The 23,366-nt window shown below is 43.3% G+C and overlaps 1 protein-coding gene across 1 annotated transcript in view; it reads left to right on the top strand.

Moving 5' to 3' along the window:
* LOC146822447 (fucolectin-like) overlaps positions 1–23,366 on the top strand; it is a 255,672-nt gene that overhangs the window by 158,584 nt on the left and 73,722 nt on the right. Inside the window, exon 3 of the mRNA XM_085613554.1 lies at positions 15,907–16,210. Within this exon, the coding sequence (XP_085469680.1) occupies positions 15,907–16,210 (304 nt within the window). The remainder of the gene's footprint in view (positions 1–15,906; positions 16,211–23,366) is intronic.

The following is a 23,366-nucleotide window of genomic DNA, read 5'->3' as shown; positions in this document are numbered from 1 at the left end:
ACAGACCCTGGGTTGGAGGGCCAGGTGCAGGGTGTCTCCCCTGACCTGGAGCGAGGGGTGACTGCTAACAGTCCCCCTACCAGTTGGTCTTCTGGGGGTGGCGCTGCAGGTGGGAGGGTACAAAGCCCCAAGGAGGAGGGCCGGGTGTGGGAGAGCCTACCCCAGTCCCTTGTTCAGCCTCAGGGTACAGACCCTGGGCTGGTGTACCAGTTGCAGGATAGCACCCCTGAACTGGTGGGCGAATTGTGCAGGACACCTGCCACAGGTGCCCTGACAATTCTGGATGGGGGTACCGCTCCAGGTGGGAGGGTACAGAGCCCCCTGGAGGAGGACAGGGTGTGGGAGAGCCCACCCCAGTCTCCTGTCCAGCCGCAGGGTACAGACCCTGGGCTGGGGGGTCAGTGCCAGGATGTCATCCCTGACCTGAAAAGAGGGAGAGTGGACAAAGTGTGCCAGGCACCTGGGGCTACCGCCCCCACTTTCTGACGCAACAGAGGTTAGAGAGCCCTGAGAGGCATGAGGCCTGGGTCTCCCCACTTACAACTGTCGGTTGCCACTATGGCTTGCTGTGCTGGTGAACAGGGTTGCCCCTGGGAGGGGGACAGGAGTCCAACCCTGGGGGTGTACTGGGCCACACCACTGTGTTGGCCATGTGGGCACTGTCGGCCTGTTGGGACACATCTGTGAGCAAAGTAAGTTTAGGCGCTGCACAGATGGTGTTCACAGGTGAGGAGAAGGATTCCCCATGGGTCAGCTTTGTGGGCCCTGAGAGTATGGATAGAGGGATCCAACTAGGTTCAGGAAGGCATAGAACGGGAATGAAACCCTCCTGTGGCAGGCCAGGTTCCATGTTCTATCGCCCCAAGCAGGAAAGTCCATCGAGGTATGGATTGGTCTTCCCTGGCTTTAGGCTGGAAGGGGGTTGTGTTGGAAATGGCCTTTTTTGCAGGGTTATCCCTAAACATTTAGCTTTTTCCTCCTATTTTTTCCTGACCTGTGTGTGTTGGTTTTAGGACTCTGGGCACTTCACCACTGCTGATCAGTGCTAAAGTGCATATGCTCTCTGTATAAACTGTGTTTTGATTGGTGTTTCCATGATTGGCTATTTGATTTATGTGTCAGTCCCTAGTAAAGTGCACTGCAAGTGCCAGGGCCTATAAATCAAATGCTGTTGGTGGGCTGCAGCACTGGATTGTGCCACCCACGCTTACAGCCTGTAAAGTGTGTTTAAGGTCTGCCATTGCAGAGCCTGTGTGCAGCCTGGGGCTGCCATGTCGACTAGGCAAGTGCCCACACTTGCAAGTCCCTAAACCTTCCCTTTTCTACATGTTAGTCACCCCTAAGGTAGGCCCAAGGTACCCCTGTGGGCAGGGTGCATTGTATGTGAAAGGTAGGACATGCCCTGGTGTGTGTGGCATGTCTTGATATTGAATTACAGCCTACTTCGTTTTTCACTATTGCAAGGCTACCTGTTCTCCATAGGCTAGAATGGGCGGTTTTATTATTACATCCTATAATCCTAACTGACCCAGGGAACCTGGTAGAAATTCGAGTTTAGTATGCCTGAACTCAGAATGATAAAATACATATTTTAGTGAAGGTGGTTTTAACATTCTGTGTTTGAAAATACCACTTTTAGAAAGTAGGTATTTTCTTGTCTAACCATCCAAAGCCTGCCTCTGCTAGGTTGTGTATTCCCTGTCTGGAGTTTGAGTGACAGGGCTGGGGAATTCCAGGAGACAGGGTGAGTCCGCCCAGTGGTAAATAGAGAGATCTGCATCTAGATGGGAGGGAGGAGTTGCACCTGGGACCTGAATAGGACTGTGCCTGCCCCCCACAGTGCTGGCTCCACCCCCTGGGGTGCGTCTGATGTCTCTGCCCTGCACTGTGAAAGGAGAGAAGGAATCATGTCAACAGAGTGCTCCAGGGCTGTGCCTTTCCTCCACAATGCTGGCACCGCCTCCTGTGGGGCGTCTGATGTGTCTGGCCTGCACTCTGAAAGGAAAGAAGGAGTCATGTAAACAAAGTGCTCCAGGACTGACCAGAACTGGTTTGGACTAGGCAAAGGCCCCTCTGCCCTCAGTGGACAAAGGATTTTGGGGTATAAGTAGTGGGACCCTGATCCCAAGAATTTAGATCTCGCGGGAATCAAGGAACCTGCCAAGACGAAGATCTGGAAGAGCTGCCAGGAGGAGTACAGCCCTTTTGCTGTGTTGTTGCTTTGTTGGGTTGGCCTGCAGCTGCTGCTTCTGCCTTGGGCAGTGAAAGGACTGGACTGAACTTTCTCTACTTGTGCTGAGTATCTCCAAGGGCCGGAACCGAGCTCACCTCCTGTTAAGAAGTCTCAGGGACTGCAAAGACTTCACCAACCTCTGGGGACCGCTCCTGGAACCGCTGTTTCATTTGCCACAGAGAAGAGGGAACCGCGACCAGCTCCATCACTGACTTCGTCGCTGGCCTTGTGTCCTGAAGGCACCGCAGGCCGCACCGACTGGCCCTGCACCGCAAGCCTTGGTCTCACTGACTCCGTCACCGAGCAGCTGCCTGCACCGCATCGAGAGACACCGCAACTTGCATCGCCTAGCTTCACTTCACTGGCCTGGGCTCACCGTAACAGTCGCTGCTGGCTTGACACCCGTGACCGACTCGTCACACACAGCTGTCCAGCTCGGCCAGCGCAAATTCCCGCCAACCGGCTCTGTCGCTCCTCGCATCGCAACTTGCTCGCCCTGCACCGTAAGCCTTGGTCTCACCGACGCCGCCTGCACGATCGTCACCGAGCCGCTGCTCGCAGGGCATCGAGGCACACCGCACCTTGCACCGCTTCCATTTTGCATCGCAACCGTGACGAATGCCAAGACCGACTCGCACACCCGTGGGAGCCGCACTAAGAAAGGTACTGTGAACGAATCTCTCCTGCTGTTGCTGGCCCGTACCAATGTGGTCAGCAGGAACAGCGAGACTCTATTGTTTTCAGCATCACAGTAGGCTCGGACCGAGCTACCGACTTGTATGAACTGTGTTTTTCAACGTATTTTGCAACATAAAGACATTTTAAGAAGTAACTTGTTTTGAAGTACTGTATTGTGGCTTTTTTATCGTATTTGGTCTTGTTTATATAAAAATATTGGATATTTTTCTAAAACTGGTGTGGTGTCCATTTGTAGTGCTTACATTGTATTACTGTTGGTTTTGTGCAAATGCTTTACACACGGCCTCCAAGATAAGACTGACTACTCGTGCCAAGCTACCAAGGGGGTGAGAAGGGGTTATTTTAGGAGTGTAACTCCCTTGTCCTGACTAGAGTGGTGGTTTCTGCCTGGCTTGGATGCAACCTTAGCCAAACAGAAATCCCATTTCTAACACTTCCTCTTACATTTTTGTGTGCCTGTGCTAAAACACAATATCCTAGCTTGGAATCCTCTCCATTATAGAATCTACAAAAATACCTTGCACCTGGGTAGCTAAAGTTTCAATTTCTTATCGCTCTCAAATGTTGTAAGATTCTTTGATGTATAGGCAATGTCATACTGCCATTATATGTCTTTGACAAGGGCTTGTTAATTGATAGAGCACATGTATGCTTCTGCAGGTCAAACTACCCTTAACTTTGATGTTTTTGTTAACTGATATTCTTGCTGTAGTGATAATAACTCCATGCTCACATGCTTTACATTGATTGCATTTCATAAACCTCTCCCTCTGGGAAATCCATGCCATCTCCCTCTCACCACTTTTTACATAATTTTTCAGTAAGTGATCTACCATTGAATTAGAGGTCTCATAGGAATATTATGACCAATTACTGGGTCACTTCTAATAAGATGCCAATGTTTGTTGAGGGCAGCCGTCACTCTCACATGTTTTGGTTATAAGTGGTGATAAACCTGAGTCCTTTCTCCCTTTCTTTCCTCTTTATAGCAGCAAAAAATGTTGCTTCCTTTCTGTCCTGCCTTGCTCTTTTGGAAGCTGTATTCATAATATTTTCATAGTACCCTCTTGCCCTGAATCCAGTTATCATTTGCCTTTCTATTTCACTATATTCCTCATTTGTACTGAAAACCTTTCTAGCTCTGTAGAATTCCCTGAAGAGTATACTGTTAACAAGTGGTGCCAGGTGGAAGCTATGAGCATGTAACATGCTGTTGCCTACTGTGGGCGTACTGTACAGTGTTGTCACCAATTTCTTTGCATCTACCTTTATTAGTACATCAAGAAACTCCAGCTCTCTCTGAATTATCTTACTTGTGTAAGCCAAACTCAATCATTTTTGTTTATTTCCTCCACAATGAGGACTGCCTCTACCTTACATCCTCCCCATGTGACAAATAAGTCTCAATTCAATCAGCTTTATTCGGCAATTAAGTCATAAAAGCACATTTTCAAACATTACGTAAAAACAGTTCATAAATTACCTAAAAAAGTAAAAATCACAATTAAATTTCCAATCAACCGACAAGCGAAACTTTTTCTAAAAGAATGTTAAAAAATCGAGAACATAAAAAAGGGGCCAACCCGTATCAACTTGTGTTACCCAGATAGTTACGTGGTATAACTTTATAGTCTCATTTCTTTGACTTCCTACATATAATAGCTACATCAGATGGTGTTATCAGTCTGTAGTTTTATTTTAGGGGGAGGAATTTACGGCGTGCCTCAGAGCTTTAGATCTTATGCCCCAGGCCCATCCTAGAAATTTGGCCACCGCTATGCAGATCGGGGGAGCGGAATCAGTGCACAGAATGCGAAGGGCAGTAGCATACCTTCTGATTCCCAGTAGTCTACAGATAGGTTTTATCCATATTTTTCGGGGTACTACGTACATTGGACAAAAGAATAATACATGTCCTATGTTCTCGCATTCTTTTACGCATTTATAACACCTATCGTTATTAATACCTTGTCCCCCCCATCTAGAAGTAAATTCTGCGACGGGTAATGTACCCACCCGCAATTGGAAGTATAGCTTGCGATCTGAGGTTTTTTCAATAATGTCCCAAAACTTCTCTAAGAGGGGGTGGGCTTTTAAATCGAGAAAACGGCACGTTAAATGGCTGGAAAGACCTTGGGTAATTTCCGACTTATAGACCCATTCCCAATACATTATTTTCAACTTTTCTTTGGATGGAAAGACAGCATTTGCAGGGTTTGTCCATAGTTCAATTAGGCCTATATTGCCCAAAAGAGAATTGATCCCGAGCAACCAAGTTATTTTTTGGGACCTGTCAGACTCTATTATATCCACAAAGCCACTCCTATAATGAATAAGTTCGTTTGTACACCAAAGTCGGCGCCAATATAATATTGGACGACAAATAAGTCATATATGAAGTGTACCCATAGTATATTGTGATGTGTGCATTTTTCCATTGTGTTACCTCCAATTACAGTATTACAGAGCGGCGGTATTTATAGTTAGGGTCACCAGAGATAGGGTTTTTTTATTTTTGCCCCTTAATAACTTTGCACCCGTTTGGCGAATGTCCGCAAAACTTTGCAGACCTGTTTAATTTGTTTCATTATCAGAGAACTGAAAGCTTCGCAGTGTTTGGTCAAGGGGCTGCAAAGAAAAACAGGCTTGATATCCAATGTATTTTACATAGACTAATGTATTTTGTGTTGTGGGAAAATGGGCAGTCCAATTTTGCTGAAAATTGGCAGCATTCGATATTAGAATGCACAGATGAGTCTTTCGGGTACCGCAGGTAAGGGCAATACGTATTTTTTAAGGTATAATGTTTTTCAACTTAGTGATATCTTGTTGCACAATTCTACTAAAGGTAGCAAGGAAGCCAAAAAAATCAACTAGATTGCATATGTAAATTTTCAGATTTACTAGATGAACAACTAAAAGGCCCCTTTATAGACACATGCTAATGGAAACCTATAAACAAATACACAACAAATAAAATACATCTTAATCTACTGGGATTTCTTTGCATGCCCTCTAGCCCACAAAAAAAGAAATTGCCCAAGCCAAACAAAAAACATCTATCTTATGCACCCTTGTGCAACAAAATGAAAAATTTCCCTAGCACACAAACTACTATTTGGAGGACATGATAATTAGCTACCAGGAAAAAAAGGACAATCTAAATTTTTATAACAATAATATGGATTGCCTTTCACTTACTTTGACCTTCATACGTAGCACAATCATATTAAAAGAAGCCCTAAGAATAAACTAGACTGCATATTTAAGTTTCAAATATACTACATGCCCAACTGAAAGACCCATTATGGCCACATGCTAATGGAAACCTATAAACAAATACAGAACACAAAATAAAACTTCTCCCAACAAGCCAAACAAAAACCATCTTCATTACGTACTCCTGTACACCAAATGGAAAAGTGACCAAGAAGTGAGATACACAAGCTTCTATATGGAAGACATTATAAATGGCCATGAGGAAAAAAAAATCTTATTTTTTATAACAATGATTGCCTTTCATTTACTATGGGCTTTATATGCAGCACAATCCTACTAAAGGTAGCAAGGAAGCCCCAAAAACAAACTAGACTGCATATGTGAAGTTTCAGAATAAATACACAAACAACTAAAAGACACATTTATGATCTAATGTTTATGAAAAACAATAAACAAAATACATAACAAATACAATAGATAAAGAGGAAGAAATCACATTAAATCTGATTGCCACTATGTAGTTACAATTAGTATTCACAAAGATAGGAAATCCTTGGATATTAGCTTCCTAATATTGTTCCACTCGTTTGACGAATCACCACAAAACTTTCCAGACCTACAGTATTTTCTACAGTTTGAGATGATGTAAATGTTTGTGGTGATTCATTTTTGTGATGCAAAGATAAAAGGGAGCCAAAACGCGTATTTCCATCAATGCATTTTCCATAGACTATTGTATTTGATGTAGCACAAAAACAGCAGACTAGAATTATACATTATGGTGCACAGATGATGCTTTTTGGGTACTGTAGTTAAATAGGCTAGATATTTTGTTGTGAGGCATTTAAACTTAGTGATATCTATCACAGCAATACTTTTGTGGAATTTCACAGTTATTTGCGGTACATGGACGTAATCTTATTTAAAAATATAGAAAAAATATATGAATACATTTCCATACCTATTGCCACTTTAATATTAGGTAGGGAATAAAGTGGTACTAGGTAGGGACCTACTACTTACCTAGATCTAAGGCACTAACATTGAACACAGCCAAAGAGTAGTAAAAACAATATGGCTGCTTTTTCATTCTCAAAAAACAGCCATTACTCAATTATATACTGGCTTGTCACCGCCATATACTACTGTATACTGCGAAGTATACCGGCCCAAACTATAACTAAGGCCTAGCTGTATTACTGGATTTTGGTACCCTTGCATCACTCATGGTGTTGCATGGGCAATGCAATACTTTATTCAGATCTACAAAGGAGTGCAAGTCCACCATGCGTGGCCCTGCGTTGATTGGTAAATTTGGAGAAACGTGATGCAGCGCACTTGGCTGTCTTGCATTACTCTGGACGCCGTAGCCTACATTGCTGCTAAGTTTCACATACATCCGTAAGCCACCCTGCTGTAGCAACTACACTATATGCTATTCCACTGTACGCCACTCCACTCTACGTCCATCCACTGTATGAAACTCCACTCTACACCACTCTACTCTACACTATTACACTGTGCACTACACCACTGTACGTCACTCCAGTCTACTTTACTCCACTGTATGCAACTCTATTGGACGCTACTCCACTATACGCCATTACACTGTATGCCATTCTGCTGTGCAATGTTCCACTCTCCTTTATTCCACTGTATGCCACTGCACTCTACAACACTTCATTGTTTGCTTTTGCACTGAATGCCACTCCACTGTACCCTACTCCATTCTACACCACTCCAGTGTATGGCGCTCCACTATATGCCACTTCATTCTACGCAATTCGTTTGGACCCCACTCCAATATATGCCACTCCACTCTATACTATTACACTTTACCTCACACCAATGTGCGCCACTCCAGTCTACACCACTGCATAATACGCCACGCCACTATAAGCTACCCTACTATACTTTAGTACACTCTACGACACTCCACTGTACATCCCTCGGATCTGCTCCACTTCACTCTACACTATTAGACTTTACACAACTCCACTCTACTGTATTACACTGTATGTAACTCCACTCTACGCCTCTTCAGGTTACGCCACTCCAATGGCCTCCACTCCTCTATATGCTACTCTAATATATATGGTATTCCACTCTATGCCATTCCACTGTATGCCACTCCACTCTATGCTATTCTACTCTCTATCCCACTACCATCTATGCTATTGTTTTCAGTGGAACTCCACCATATGCTATTACGCTCTACCCCATTCCAGTGTACCCCACTCCAGGCTACAGCACTTCACTGTACACCACTGCACTGTACGCTACTCCACTATATGTTATTCTAGTCTGTGCCACTTTACTGTACAACACTCCACTCTACACTATCCCACTGTATGCTACTCCATTCAATGCTACTCCAGTGTACACACCACTCCACCCTTAGCCACTTCATTCTATGCTAGTCAATTAGATGTCACTCCAGTCTACTTTATATGCTATTTTACTCTTACCGACTCCACTGTACACTACTCCAGTCTTCACCACTCCACTGTACGCCACTTCACTCTATGGTATTCTACTCTATGCTATTCCAGTCTATCCCACTCCACTGTACTCCACTCTATGCTATTCCACTGTACTCCACTCCATTCTACGCTATTACACTGTACGCAACTTCAATCTTTGCCACTCTACTCTATAGTATTCCACCCTACCATACTCCACTGTACAGCACTCCACTGTGTGTCATTCCACTGTATGCCACTCCACTCTATGCTATTCTACTTTCTGCCACTTCATTCTATCCCACTACCATCTATGCTATTGTTTTCAGTGCAACTCCACCATATGCTATTACGCTCTACCCCATTCCAGTGTACGCCACTCCAGGCTACAGCACTTCACTGTACACCACTGCACTGTACGCTACTCCACTATATGCTATTCTAGTCTGTGCCACTTTGCTGTACAACACTCCACTCTACACTATTCCACTGTATGCTACTCCATTCTATGCTACTCCAGTGTACACCACTCCACCCTTAGCCACTTCATTCTATGCTAGTCAATTAGATGTCACTCCAGTCTTCTTTATATGCTATTTTACTCTTACGGACTCCACTGTACACTACTCCAGTCTACACCACTCCACTGTATGCCACTTCACTCTATGGTATTCTACTCTATGCTATTCCACTCTATCCCACTCCACTGTACTCCACTCTATGCTATTCCACTGTACTCCACTCCATTCTACGCTATTACACTGTACGCAACTTCAATCTTTGCCACTCTATTCTATAGTATTCCACCCTACCATAATTCACTGTACAGCACTCCACTGTGTGCTATTACACTGTAACCTACCCCACAATCCACCATTCCATTCTAAGCCACTTCACTGTACGCTACTCCACTCTATGCTACTACACTAAACGCTATTAAACTTTACGCCACTACACTGTATGCTACTACACTAAATGCTATTACATTTTACACCACTCTACTGTACGGCACTCCAGTCTACGTTGCTCCATTCTATGCCATTCAACTTTATGCCACTTCACTATATGCTACTCCACTCTATGACACTCCAGTGTACTCTCCTCCACTCTATATACCTCCACTCTGCAAAACTCTACTACGCCCCATGCTACTCTACTAGGCTCTACTCCGCTCTATCCCCGTACAGTCCACTGTCCATATTTGCTCTTGAGTCTATGTCCATGCACTCTATTGTACAACACTCTACTCCACTCTACAACAGTTTCAAACACTGTACAACACAGCACTTCACTCTACTCTATAAGACGCTACTCCACTTTATAATAGCTTCTTCGATTCTACGCTATGCTACTTCAATGTATGCCACTCCACTCTATGCTAATCCACTTTACCCTACTCCACTCTACGCCACTTCACTGTACACCACTCCACTCTATGCTATTCCACTCTATGCCACCCTATTTTCTACACTTCCACTGTACGATTTCCCACTGTATGCTGCTCCACGTTACGGTAATCCACTCTATGCCACTACAGTGTACGCCACTTCACTGTACGCGGCTCTATTGTATGACACTCTCCTCCACTCTCTTCCACTCCACTCTATAAAAGTCTACCACACTTCATGGCACTCAATGACATTCTACTTAACTCTATCCCCGTACACTCCACTGTCCAACTCTATACTCCACTATAAGCCCATACACTCCAATGTATAAAACTCTGTTCCACTATACAACACTTTTTTATGGGACACAGCACTCCACTCTACAGTTTACTACCTACGCTATGCCAGTACACCTAACTTCGCTCTAAGCCACCCCACTGTGCAACATCCCACTCCACTGTATGCAAGGCCACTCTACAAAACTGTACTAAACTCTATGCTACTATTCCACTCTTTGTCCATCCACTCTATGCCACTGTACTACACTGTATGACACTCAACAACATGCCACTCAACTTCTCTCTGCGATACGACATTCCATTATATGGCACAGCACTTAACTCTAGGACACTCTCTTCCACTGCACTCTACGGTAGTCCACTTGACAATACTCCACTCTATGACACTCTACTTCACCCTACTCCACTCCATGACAGTCTACGACACACTACTCTACTGTTCAACATGCCATTCCCCTGTATAACTCATTGCTCCAGTCCACTAAGTGATACACCATGCCACTACACTATATATCATATTACAACACTGTACGATACTCTACTACACTCATAACATATACATCATTAGACAGAGTGTTAGAGAACCATTAAGGCCAAAATGAGGCTCAGGATGCATGTAAAAGAACATGACATAAGTCTCACCTCTTTAAAGAAGATTACATCACAGTTCATTAATGGTCCACAACCCAGCTTCCTGGTTTGAAGCTTGTCTTTGGCCATGCCGTAAAAATACTATATAAATACATACATGCATACATATGTTCCACGGATGGCTTTGACCTAATTTATACATATGATACAGCTATCTTGCAGGCTGTGGCGTTTCCAATGTACAGTTAGATTAACCTCTCTGAGCAAGCAAGGCAGCCTTCGAAAGACCCTTCTGTATCAGCAAAACATCTTTCTGTGAAGAAGCCTGGATATTGCTTAATATTTTATTGACATTGTGTAGGTTTTTATATATTGGGTTCCTGAATCCAAGACATCTAGGTGCGACACAAGTATATGAGAGGAATAATGAATGTGACAATAGTTGAGTTGTCCTTTGTTACACCAAACATATAAAAATACTTTTCCACACAACAATTTAGAAAATGAACCCATACCTGTACTGGTTAGTGGGCATGAGAAAATGGATTATTGGTTGACTGTGGTGTGAGCCCCAGTTAGGCAACAGCCAAAATCCCTAGCAGGGTGAACCACAAAAGTCACTAAATTAACCTATGCTTAACCCTGGGTAGCTTAACACAAAAAGCAGTCAGGCTTAACTTAAAGGCAATGATTAAAGTAATTATGCAGCACACAAACCATAATAAAGTGAAAGCAAAATAAAAGAAAATTCCTAAACTAATTTATAGACATATAGTAGATTTCAATAAATGACTTGCTACCAAAAATGACAAAAATCCAATCAATAGAAATGTAGTTATGATTTTTTAAAGTTTTTAGTAAAAAGTAGCGCCTAAAAGATCAAGGCTCCAACTGCGGCCATAGAGTTGCACAAGACCAGGTCAAAGTAGAAAAATATGGCTGACCGCAATGGAGCGTGGTTCAGAAACTAGGTGGATTGAGCACTGTCAGCGCTTACCTTCAGAATTAAGTAATTTCTGAGAAAAACTTTCTGAGAAGGTATAGTTCAGCGTGCAGGAGGAAGGGTTGTCATAGGATAGCTTTGGGTCGAAACCGCGGTGAATATTTCTACGTTCGAACCTAGTCTCTAAAATTCAGGCTGAAAATCTTCAGTGGGATAAGGCAGGGGACTTTAGCCAAAGACGTTTCCACAAGGCCAGATACCCCTTTGGCGAAGGACCGCTGTAAAGGATTTGCTGTTGCGCAGAAGAACAAAGCGGAGAAGCAATTAAGTGAATCTGACCAGCAATGCACCTCGAGGAGATAGGAAAAACAGGTTGGTACCAGTCTGCTCATGGTTCTCAGAGCAGTTTTAGCCACATTTTTTAAGTACCTACTTTTAGATTTTGCTAACTGGTGACTTTCAGCACCCCTTCCAAGGGCCCAGGACTGGTGGGGCACCACTGGGAGGGTCAGGACTCACTCAGGGTGGGTACAGGTGTAAGAAACCTTTTGTGTTCCTGAGGCTGAGATCAGGAGGCCAGCAGACTAGCCCTTTGGAGTCAATTTGGGTTCAAGTTGCAAGTCCATTCCTTCCTCCCCAGACAATAGGGCAGCAGGGCAGAAAGGCAGCAATTCAGCAGGGCAGAAGCAGGTGAGCAGTTCAGCAGAGATGCAGTCCTTTCAGCAGCACCGCAGTCCTTCTCCTGGCAGAGTACCCACAGGTCCAGAAGTATACTGAAGAGCTGGTATTCCAGGTCACCTTTTAATACCCTGGTACCCTCCTTAGAGAAGGTGGGAGAAGAATCTAGACAGTGGCTTTGAAGTGCATGGAATTCCCAGACTTCCCTACCCTGGCTGCAAGCTGTCTGCAGTGGCTATTGTCTATTGGGTGTAATATTCTACATTTGAGAAAGTACTTCAGCTTCAATGCATGAGCTTCTTGTCATCACCAGGCAAAGACTAATTGGTGATACAAAAAACAATTTGAAAAGAAGACTTACCACACTAAAAGCCACACATCCCACCTGATAAACAAATGTAAACATGAATTTAAATGCCATAGAAGTCTTTTATCAGGTGTTATTTTAAATAAAATCATTTTTGTGCCACAAAAGAACATAAACATACAAAAGAGAAAATATTATTTTGGAAATAGGAACCAAAATGTATTATAGAGTGTTTACATGCTAATTTAGATGATTCTTTAAGTTCCTCTACTGTTTATAATAATGCTTCACATTGTTCACATGGGTAACAACCCGCCTAAAATGTCCACACTAGTCTTTATTGTTACTAGATTCAAAGATCTTGATTCATTAATGACAGACCCTTGTCCTATAGTTGCTGCAAATGCACAAGCCAGCCATTGAGAGCTCATTTGCTCGAAACCAATCCATTTGGAGGAAATATTTTGTAGGTATGCAAGGTGAATTTCGATTGGTTTGGACATGCTGGGAAAGGTCTCATTGTTCATTGGTTGTTGGGCCTCAAAGACTGAGCAATGTATTGTGATTGGCTGGGGGAAAGTTTACCAATTCATTGCATATGATGTGCTGATGCTTGGGCCTTCCACAGCATTTACCTGCTGCTCGTGCGGCCTCACAGAGGAGAATCCAAGTTCCATGCCCTTGCCATCTGCATCATCTTCTGTGGTTTGCAGCTGCTAAAGTGTAAAGAACATTTCATTAAAATATTTTGCCACTTTTCATCTAGAAATGATATCACCTATGTGATACAAGGTGAAACTAGACTACAGTTGACCAGAATGAGACCTGCAGTAATAACTGTGCTATGGTACCATTTCAGTTGAATTTAGTGAGGTCTATAGTATTGATTTAAAGTACTGCAGTCTGTCTGTATTCATCAGAGGCACCTCTAGTAACATGGAGGCACTGTAACCAGTCTGTCCACTTCTGAGGTACCTCTAGCAATGTGCTGGAATAATGATTCCTTCTCCTGACCTCATAGAGCGCAATAAGAATACTCTGAAGTACTACACCCCTCTGCTGCCTTTTGAGGGACCTCCAGTGGTGACAGAAGGTATAACACAATTATGCTGCCTTTAGGTGGAGCTTTAGTAACAACCTTCTGCTTACTTCCCAAGGACATTCAGCTATGGCCTGTAATACTTCATCTCTGCTCAGTCAATAGCCTGAAGAAGGAAGAAGATAATGAAATCACTTAGAGAAGGAATGAGGAGGCGTGTAGCATCATCAGCATTACTACTATGTTGTTTACATGTGAAATTGGCAAAATCATAATATTAGTGTGGCATTTTTGCTGATATGTTTGCACATGGAATGTGGTTCATGGAACAAATATGGTTCTGTACAGAAGATTGGTAGATGATGGCGACGTGCGCTACATAAACTAATGATTACTTCATGAAGGTGCAAACCTGAGTATGGACTACGATTATTGTTTGATGGGCCAGATGTGAACATGAGAAACCAAACAAAGAATTAATTAAAGGTATTTTTTATAACTCTTGACAATAGCATATGCCAGTGCAAGCTCACTCATTGAAGACTATCACAATGTAGGCTTAAATAAATAGAAGATGTAATATAAGCGATTACATCAAGCATTCCTGCATTATTTATCACCAAACAGCACATAATCACATAGCACCTGGGAAATAAGTCATACTAATGTGTAATCACAAGTGTAGTACAATTACTTAAGAACTATACACTCAGAATAGTTCGCCACCATTACTAGTGTTTTAAAAATCTTTAAAATTAACTACTATTGGTTATTTCCTTGAACTCAAGCCTTCAGAAAACCCCAGACTTCCAGGCCAAAAGGAAGGGGTAAAACACGTGTAGACTACATCAGCCTTAAAAGCTGACAAACTCTATAATAACTATCGTACTGAAGGATACCAGAATCTTATTGGAGACATAAGCTATCAAACCAGGATATATCACTAAAGAAGTATTTGGAATCATATTGTGTGTATCTGAAAACAAAATATACATTGGCAATGTACATTAAAATATTTTGTTACCAAATTTGTGCTGTTTTTTTTCTTCACATTTTTCAACTTTTGCATTACATGCTACTCCATACTCCTCAAGAAACATACACCCTATACAGTAAAACAATTTTAGCAAACGAGAGGCGTTGTAGGCCCTTCCTTAAAGGAGTGTAAAATTCTCCCCGCGACTGATAGCAGGCAGAGTATTGGCAAGCAGGCCTAGAGTTGGTTCCGCCTAATAAAGACTTCACATATTCTTTAGCACAGATCGGGTTGAGCAAAGTTCCCTGCAGGCATCTGCAGCAGAAGAGCACAATGCACAGGTCCCTGCTTTACAATGTGGGTGTGGACATGCTGAGGGAGCTGGATACTCTGTGATGCATAGGAAGCCCATGCAAAGTTATGGAAGGTACAGTGACATCCCTGACCTTTCTATGAACACTGGCTGAGCTGCCCCACCTGAAGAAGGGATGGATGGCTCAATGGGGGAAGTAGGACTATATCCTTGAGGAAGTGGAAGTGAAAACATCAGAATCCGGCCTTAAAATGCCCCTTGCTGAGGGTGTGACATCCATGTAGAATAGCTTTGCTAATGAAGCAGTCCCACAGCACGGCCAATTGGAATGGAGCTCAGTGTGAGACCACTAGAGACCACTTAGAGGTGGGGCATGTAAAGATAATGTGCAGTGTCTAAGTTAGTGAAGTGGGACAAACAAGTAAATGTTTTTTTTTTTTTGTGAATGGTCACGTTGGTGTATTCTGGATATCAGGATAGACATGATTGTGCTAACTCAATATAATTATAAAATACCCTTAATGTGTCCTCTATCAAAATGCTTTGCTACAGTCACCTCCTAGACCTGAATGCTGATTGTTTACTGCATTTTTGATGGCAATATATCCTTAACATAGGGTCACTGATTTTCCAAACCTTACCTACTGTTCTAAGATATAAATAGTAATTATTTCATGGCATAAATATGTTTTAGGAATGAAGATTGTCCTATTGAAGCAACTAATGCTGGGTCTCAACTCATGTTCTGTTTACTTTCAGGTGAGAATGTGGCCCTGGGTGGTCGAGCCACTCAGTCAAGAATTCTTGCTGGAGAATATTCTTACCACGGTTTCCTGTCAGATGCAGTCAACGCAATAGATGGAAATCAGGATCCTGAATTTTCACATGGATCCTGCTCCCATACACATAATGACTATGGTCCCTGGTGGAGGGTGGATTTACTGAAACCACAGAAAATTTATGCCATTTCCATCACCAACAGAAATGCTGTTCCTGAGAGGCTGAATGGAGCAGAAATTCTCATAGGAAATTCCCTTTCAAACCATGGAAATAACAATGCAAGGTACAGTGTAAACTTTGTTCGCTTTTATTTGCCATTTACAGATGACAAGGGCTTGTTTCTTCGGTTCAGCTTTGACGTTTATTGTATTACAAGACTTACAAATTCCAGTTCTGCTGTGATCAGAGTAATGGATCCCCCATCTTGAAATGAAGAGTGCAAGCATTCAATTTACTAGATACATAATTTAAATGAATATTATGGTAAATAGGTTAGAGTAAGTACAATCCTGTGACATGATTTACACTCTGATCACATGTGTAAGAGATATTTTAAGGCGAGTGCACAGGTTTATGAGCTATATCTTACTTTTAAAGAGCTTAATTTAATAATTGTTTTGTCACAATCAATGTTAGTTCTTTGAAATAGGGACAGTACCTCAATTTACTTTCAGGTTATTTTAGTTATTTCCTTCCACCAGTTCCTCATTTTCTTCATTTTCTTGTGATCTGAGGAATGTTTTAGTTGTTCTTTATTTTTACTTGACTTAGTTTACTTTAGTACATAATTATTTGCCTCTACTGGCTCCTTACTTTGTCCTCCACTTCCTTGCGGAACTTTACTCAGGCATCAAACTTGTTTCTGAATTAAGCTCCAACTTCCCACCTCATATTTACTAGCTGATTCTTGCAGCAAGTTGCTGTGAGAAGTTGGCCTGGCATATGCTGGTCACTAGTTATAGTGGCCACCTTGCACCAGTCCAATTCGACTCTTATGGTAGGTAGGTTTAAGACAACTTTTTAAAGAAAGCTATCCTAGTGGTAGCTGTGGAGAGCAGCCTTCAGGCTAAGTCTGAGGATTGTAAAGCAGCTTGTTTTACCTTATAATCTCTTGAATTACCAAATGAAAGGACACCACACAGGTTATATATATATAAAATATATATGTATTTATTACTAGACACACTCTACTAATCTCTTTATGAGATTAGAAGTCAAGGACATATGCACAAATCAATGTTTCACAACAAGTGAAGCACTTATATGGCTGGGACCTAGGGGCATACCAGACCATATACTAAAAAAGAGTTATAAGAAGAACGACTTGAGAAGGGAGAAGGCCTAGGGTCTTCAGAAGCGCTGGGGCCTCACTAATCCAGCCAAGGCAGGTAAGTAAAGGACCCATGGGAGGCGCATGCAGTGTGAGAACACAGCCGCGAATCCCAATAGACTTCAATGGAGAAAGTTGCGGTTGGAATTTTAAAGTTTTAGGATACTTCGGGAGAGTCTACAAGCAAGTCACTTACATGGTAAGTAATTCTAGAGCCAACACACACAGGAGCACCGGAGTACTCGAGTTACCTCACCCAGGGAAGCCAGGTGCATAGGTGTCTTTTGGTGTCGGGTCACGGCATCGTTTTCAATGGGAGCCAAAGAAGACTTGCTGCTTGTGAAGACAGGAGAAGTGTCCGGTGGAATCCAAGGCTGAATTCTGAAGAAAGAAGACATGAAAGCAGAGGAGACGGTGTTCAAAGTCACTTGCCAGTGACCCGGGGCCAGGAAGATGGATGCCCACAGCAGTCGGGTGATTTCAGGTGATCATGGGTGTCTTGACTCTTCAGCCACGAGGTCCAGGAGGCATCAACGACAACCAAGAGCTGGATTTGGAGTGTCCCGTAAAGCAGCTTACTGAGGTGCCGGCAACCAGATTGGAGCCAACAAGCCTTGGCAACAGCAAGTCTTGTGGAGTGTGAAGAAAGTCAGCGGTGCAGACCAGCAAGGTCTGAGGGACTCACCCAGCAAGGGTAAGTCAGGACAGGCCTGGAGCAACCAGGGGAGCCCTTTGGTTCTGTAGAAAAGTCTTCAGGGGACCCACAAGCCAACCGGCAAGGGATCACAAAGACGCCTTGGGAGGATTCACTTCACAGGAGCCCACGGTCACTCGGGATGAGGTACACCACTGATTTTCGGTGGAAATCCTGCTGGAGGCTTGGACCACACGTGGTCCAATGCACAAGTTCGTAGAATGTCGTGAAGGAGTTGCACTTGACAATAGTGCACGGTACCCGGGTGTTGCTGTTCCTTGTCACTGGTGGGGTCCACTTGCCTCAGCTTCGCTGGGGACTCACAATGGCCGTCGAGAAATCAGGAAATCTACTTCTGGGAGGACTTCGGACTCCGGCGGTAGCGGGAAAGTTTGCGACCATTGATGCAAAGTTTTGGTGCCTGCCAAGCAGGGGAGTCACTCCTTGACTCCAAGGGAGATTCTTCAGTCTTCCAATGGTAGTGGAACGTCGAAGGTCCAGGATTCTTCTTCAGAGCGTCGCCCAGGGATATCTACTTTGCAATGGCAAGGGTTCCCTAACTTATACTGCAAGGAAGGGAGGGAATAGCTCTATGACCACTCCTATGGGAGGGTCAGGGGAGTGGGTGGCTATACCCACTTCCCTTTGTCCAGTTTCGCGCCAGTACAGGGGCTCATAGCCCCTGAACCGGTTTGACCTGGCATATGCACGGAGGAGCCTACTGCTCCCCCAGTGCAGGACTTCAAAGCACTCTAGGAGTGCACCCACCCAGCCCCAATACACTAAATCCATACTGGAAGGTGGTTACACCTCCCTGTGACAGGATGCCTATTGTTGGTCCTCCTCCACTGCGATTTTCGGTCAGCAGCAGGAGGGCAGCCCAGTGTCTGTGACTGGTGGCATCCATTTTGTGATGCCAGGGCGCTTCAGGATTCTACAGTGTTTCCACAGTGGGTATGTGTCTATCCCTCTAGAAGGGTGGGATCATACTCCCACACCAGTTACTGGTGTGGGGGTATGATTCCAAAGTGTTTGACACCAAACACGACATGTTTTGATGCAGCCATCCCAAAGTTAGCATTTACCACTAGGTTATAATGCACTTAAGAGTATATGGTTTAACCGCATCCACAAACTGCTACAGAGAATAGACTTTGAGGGTTGCAGAGGGGCCCTGCTCAGGCAGAGGCACCCCCTCACATGTAAACCAAGCACCCTGCCCTCAGGATTGTTAGAGCCTGCCTTAGGGGTAACTGATAGGTTTATATGTGTGTGTAAGGTGAGATATAGGGAACCTATACCTCAGTGAGGAGTGATAACACTACCTTACCCAGGCTGCAGTAGCAGGCCTGTGGTGTCAGATTTAGTTTGCTTCCCAGGGGTGGTATAATACATGCTTCCGCCCCTGGTAGGCCTGTGAAGTACCTATGCCCTTGGTACCTAAGGTACCATATACTAGGGGCTCATAAGGTACCACAGTATCCAATCACTAGTGCATCTAGTATGCACTCCAAGTTGTTTAGAGAGAACAGAAAGGCTGGGGCCCTGATTAGCAGGGTCCCAGACAGACTATAGCCAGAAACCAGTGTAAACATCAGGAAAAAAGTGGGGGCAACATAAGTGCAGATCCTACTCTCCTACAGTTGTTGATTGTAGTCACTGCTTGACGTGGGCTTGTCAATAGCAAGTCTGTTTGTGCGTTCCTTGCCCAGATAGTGCCAATGGCACAGAGAGCTGCCATAGTGGACATCATGGGGAACTAAGCTCTCTCATTAGATGTGACCTGGACTGCTTCCTGCAGCTCCGTTCATGTTGTATGCTGAACATATTTAGCACTTATGAGTTGTGTGCTCTTACACCTGATGTAATGAAGGAACTTACTCATATTTTGAAAGTTCGATTTCTGTCCAAATATACTTTTGGACAATAACCACTTACTGTGTGATTTCCTTGTTCTAGGTGTAAGATGGCCTTTATATTCCCGAGTCTACACCACCATCCGTCTGGAGTATCAGACTCCCAAGCTGTAACATTGCCCACTCCAGTTCTCACTGCTTGCCTGAGGTTTTCCATTCTCTACCGCAACCCTTGTTGTTGGGCTCTGGGCAACATTCTGGGCAGAGACTTCAGAGTCTTAGGTTGTATCTCACAGGGAAGGCATCCATGGATATGAGATAATGTCTCAAATGCTATTGCTTCCTCGCCTTGTTGCAGCTTCTAGCAGTAATCGGGGGAGCACATGCATTGCGGGACATGCGCTCTATGGATAGGAAAGCATGTGTGCACTTCCACTGAACCAAATATACATAAGAGGGTCGTTGTAAAATGAATATCAAGGGGAGAAAGAGCAGGGAAAAACAATCAAATAAACAGCAAAAAAACCCTTCAAAAATATTCACATCGAAACTGTCCCCCAAAAGGAATAACACCTTTCTATAACATTATTCTGTTTTATTTAAAAAAAGAAAATCTATTTCAATCAGTTAATATCCAATAACTTTTCAATAAATACATATACATTAAATTTCATATGACTCCACCCTTCATCTGATACAGAGGAGTTCCAAGCATAGACGAAGCAGTCTACTTATTCCAGGTACATGTCTCGACAACAAAAAATAATAATATACATACACATCACATTCACAAGAAGAAATGACAACAAAATAACAAAAAAATACAATTATCAAAACAAAAACAATTTAACAAAGACAATACATAACAGTTATAAACATCATAGACAATATAAACAACACAATTGCGCCGACGAGCTTTTCGGAATCCCATGGACCATCCTTCCTCAGGGCGCTGATGGTATATTCAAAATTTCAAAAAGCCAGATACATTCATTTAAGTTGACAAAGAATTTGACAATTATTGTTGAGGCTTCGTCAATAATATCTGTGGAAACAGTTATAGCACCATTAGATTCTTCAATAAATCAAACTCAATAATACAACATAAGCTAAAAAATTCATAAGAGCAAAATATAACTTAACCTGAGAGACAAAATGTGGTACAATTAAACACAAATAGTGTAAAGTGACAAGATAGACCAACCATCACCACATGAAAACCCAGAAAATATATAATAAAAAGTCACCCAGTGAAAAGAATTAGCTCGTGAACATAGAAAAGACCAAATATGCCCAGAAATAGAATGTACAGAAATACCAAATTCTACATACTTGTTACGTCAAAGTTGTTAGAAGGTACAGACTATCATGGAAATAAAGCCGATCCTTCAAGCTATCTTCCTAGAATTCAGTGTTTTACCATATCATCAAAAAAAAAAAATAGGACTCTAAATATTCTATATAGGGAGAATTCAAACATAAACTAAGTATTCAACTCTGTCATGTGCAAATGGAAGATCAGAGTGTACATAAATAAAACCATCCGCCTACTTGGTCAGTTGGTATGGAACACAGGACACAACAAGTGTTCACACAATCGGGAACTCCAGTCACGAAAATAAGGAGAACCATCAACTGAAACAAAAGAACACGGAAACTTAAGTTTCAATCTAAAGACTATTTACAAAAGTTCTATAAGAACCAGGATGACACCAACCTATATTAAGAAATATCCATATATGTCCGTGGTAGGAAGTGTTATGAGTTTAATAGCACAGTACAGGTGGACACACCCGTCTTTTTTATTATGATACAGGATAGCCTCATGCTTAAAATATTTACAAGTAATAAGAATTAAAGCGAGAGAGTAGTACTCAGAGTAATGCCATTGCCGGTAAGTAATTTAAGCATTACCGTCCCTCCCCTCCCCATCATGAATTCATAGCAAATGAGATTTAGCAAGTGAACACAACACGGACAACTGGCAGTGCATGATGCACACAAATAGTTTTTTTATAGAAAACAGAAATTCAACTCTCCCCTATTCCTTCATAGGGGATAGAACCATGTATCCAATGAATATTTTTTCCTTCTGAGAGCCTATAATGTTTAGAAAAGTTAGCTGAATCAGACCATGTAGCTGCCTGGCAAATCATGGAAATCGAAGCACCTTGCAACTTAGTTACTGTAGAGGACATACTACCGGTCAATCTTTCTTAGATTGCCAACAGACAGACTTGACCCTCAACTTCAGAGGCCTTTGCAATAGGAGACTTGATCCACCTTCTCAAAATCGCAGTTGCAGGTATTTCTCCTCTTCTTCCTGTGTGCTCCTAGTCTGTCACTACTAGGGGGAATCCAGTTTGCTACTCGGGAGGCTGCTTCCAGGATCTGACGTCACACGCCAGCTAGCAAGACTACGCCAGCAGTGCAAAGTTGATCCAAGTGAGCCGGGTGGTACACAGACACCCAGGCACCCGGCATCCGACCGACCGCTTCACTCTCAAGGTACTGTTATGAACCACAATATACCCCAACATAGGCCTAGGTAGTTACACGACCTTTGTAGGAGAGTAGGGTCTGCTTCTTATAGTTACCCCCACTTTTTGCTGATGTTTCACTGTTTTCGACTTAGTCTGGCTGGGATCCTGCTATCTAGGACCCCAGCCTAGCTGATTTCTCTCTAAATTGATTGCATGTACTTTAGGTACACCACAGATTGGATTATGGGGTACACTTATAAGTCCCTAGTATATGGTATACTATATACCTAGGGCATAGGTACCCTAGAGGCCTCCTAGGGGCTGCAGCATGTATTATGCCACCCCTGGGAGACCATTCAAAATGACACCACAGGTCTGCTACAGCAGCCTGTGTAAGGTGATGTATGCACCCCTTACTTAGATATAGGATCACTATATCGATCCCAATCACTGCACATATAAACCTATCAGTCACGCCTATGGCAGGCCTTATCAATCCTGAAGGCAGGGTGCTGGGTTTTATGTGAGTGTGTCCATGCATGAGCAGAGCCCCTCTGCTGCTTTCAGAACCTTTATTCCGGGATTGTTTGTGATGCAGCCAACCATATACTCTTAAGTGCATTATAACCTCATGGTAAATGCTAACTTTAAAACGGCTGCATGGAAACATGTGGTGTTTGGTGTCAAAAACCTTGGAATCATACCTCCACACCAGTAACTGGTGTGGGAGGTATGATTCTGCCCTACTACAGGGAGAAATATGACCACACCGGTACACCCGGTACCATCTTCACAGACCCTGGCATCACAAAATGGATGCTGCCAGTCACAGACACGAGTCTGCCCTCCTCCTGCTGGACGAAACTCCGGCACGGGACAGCTGGACAATAGGTTTCCTGTCACAGGGTGGTGTGACCACCTCCCAGACAGGCTTTAGTGTATTGGGGCTGGGTGGGTGCACTCTGACAGTGTTTTAATGTCTGCACTGGGGGCACATTTGGTGTCCCTGTGCATAGTCCAGCTCAAACTGGTTGCAGGGGCTATCAGCCCCTGCCCTGGCGTGAAACTGGACAAAG

This window comes from Triturus cristatus, chromosome 6 (genome assembly GCF_964204655.1).
Source record: "Triturus cristatus chromosome 6, aTriCri1.1, whole genome shotgun sequence".
In the NCBI taxonomy this organism is placed as follows: Eukaryota; Metazoa; Chordata; class Amphibia; order Caudata; family Salamandridae; genus Triturus; species Triturus cristatus.
The sequence above is the reverse complement of the archived record's forward strand: the minus strand, read 5'-3'. Positions and strand labels throughout refer to the sequence as shown.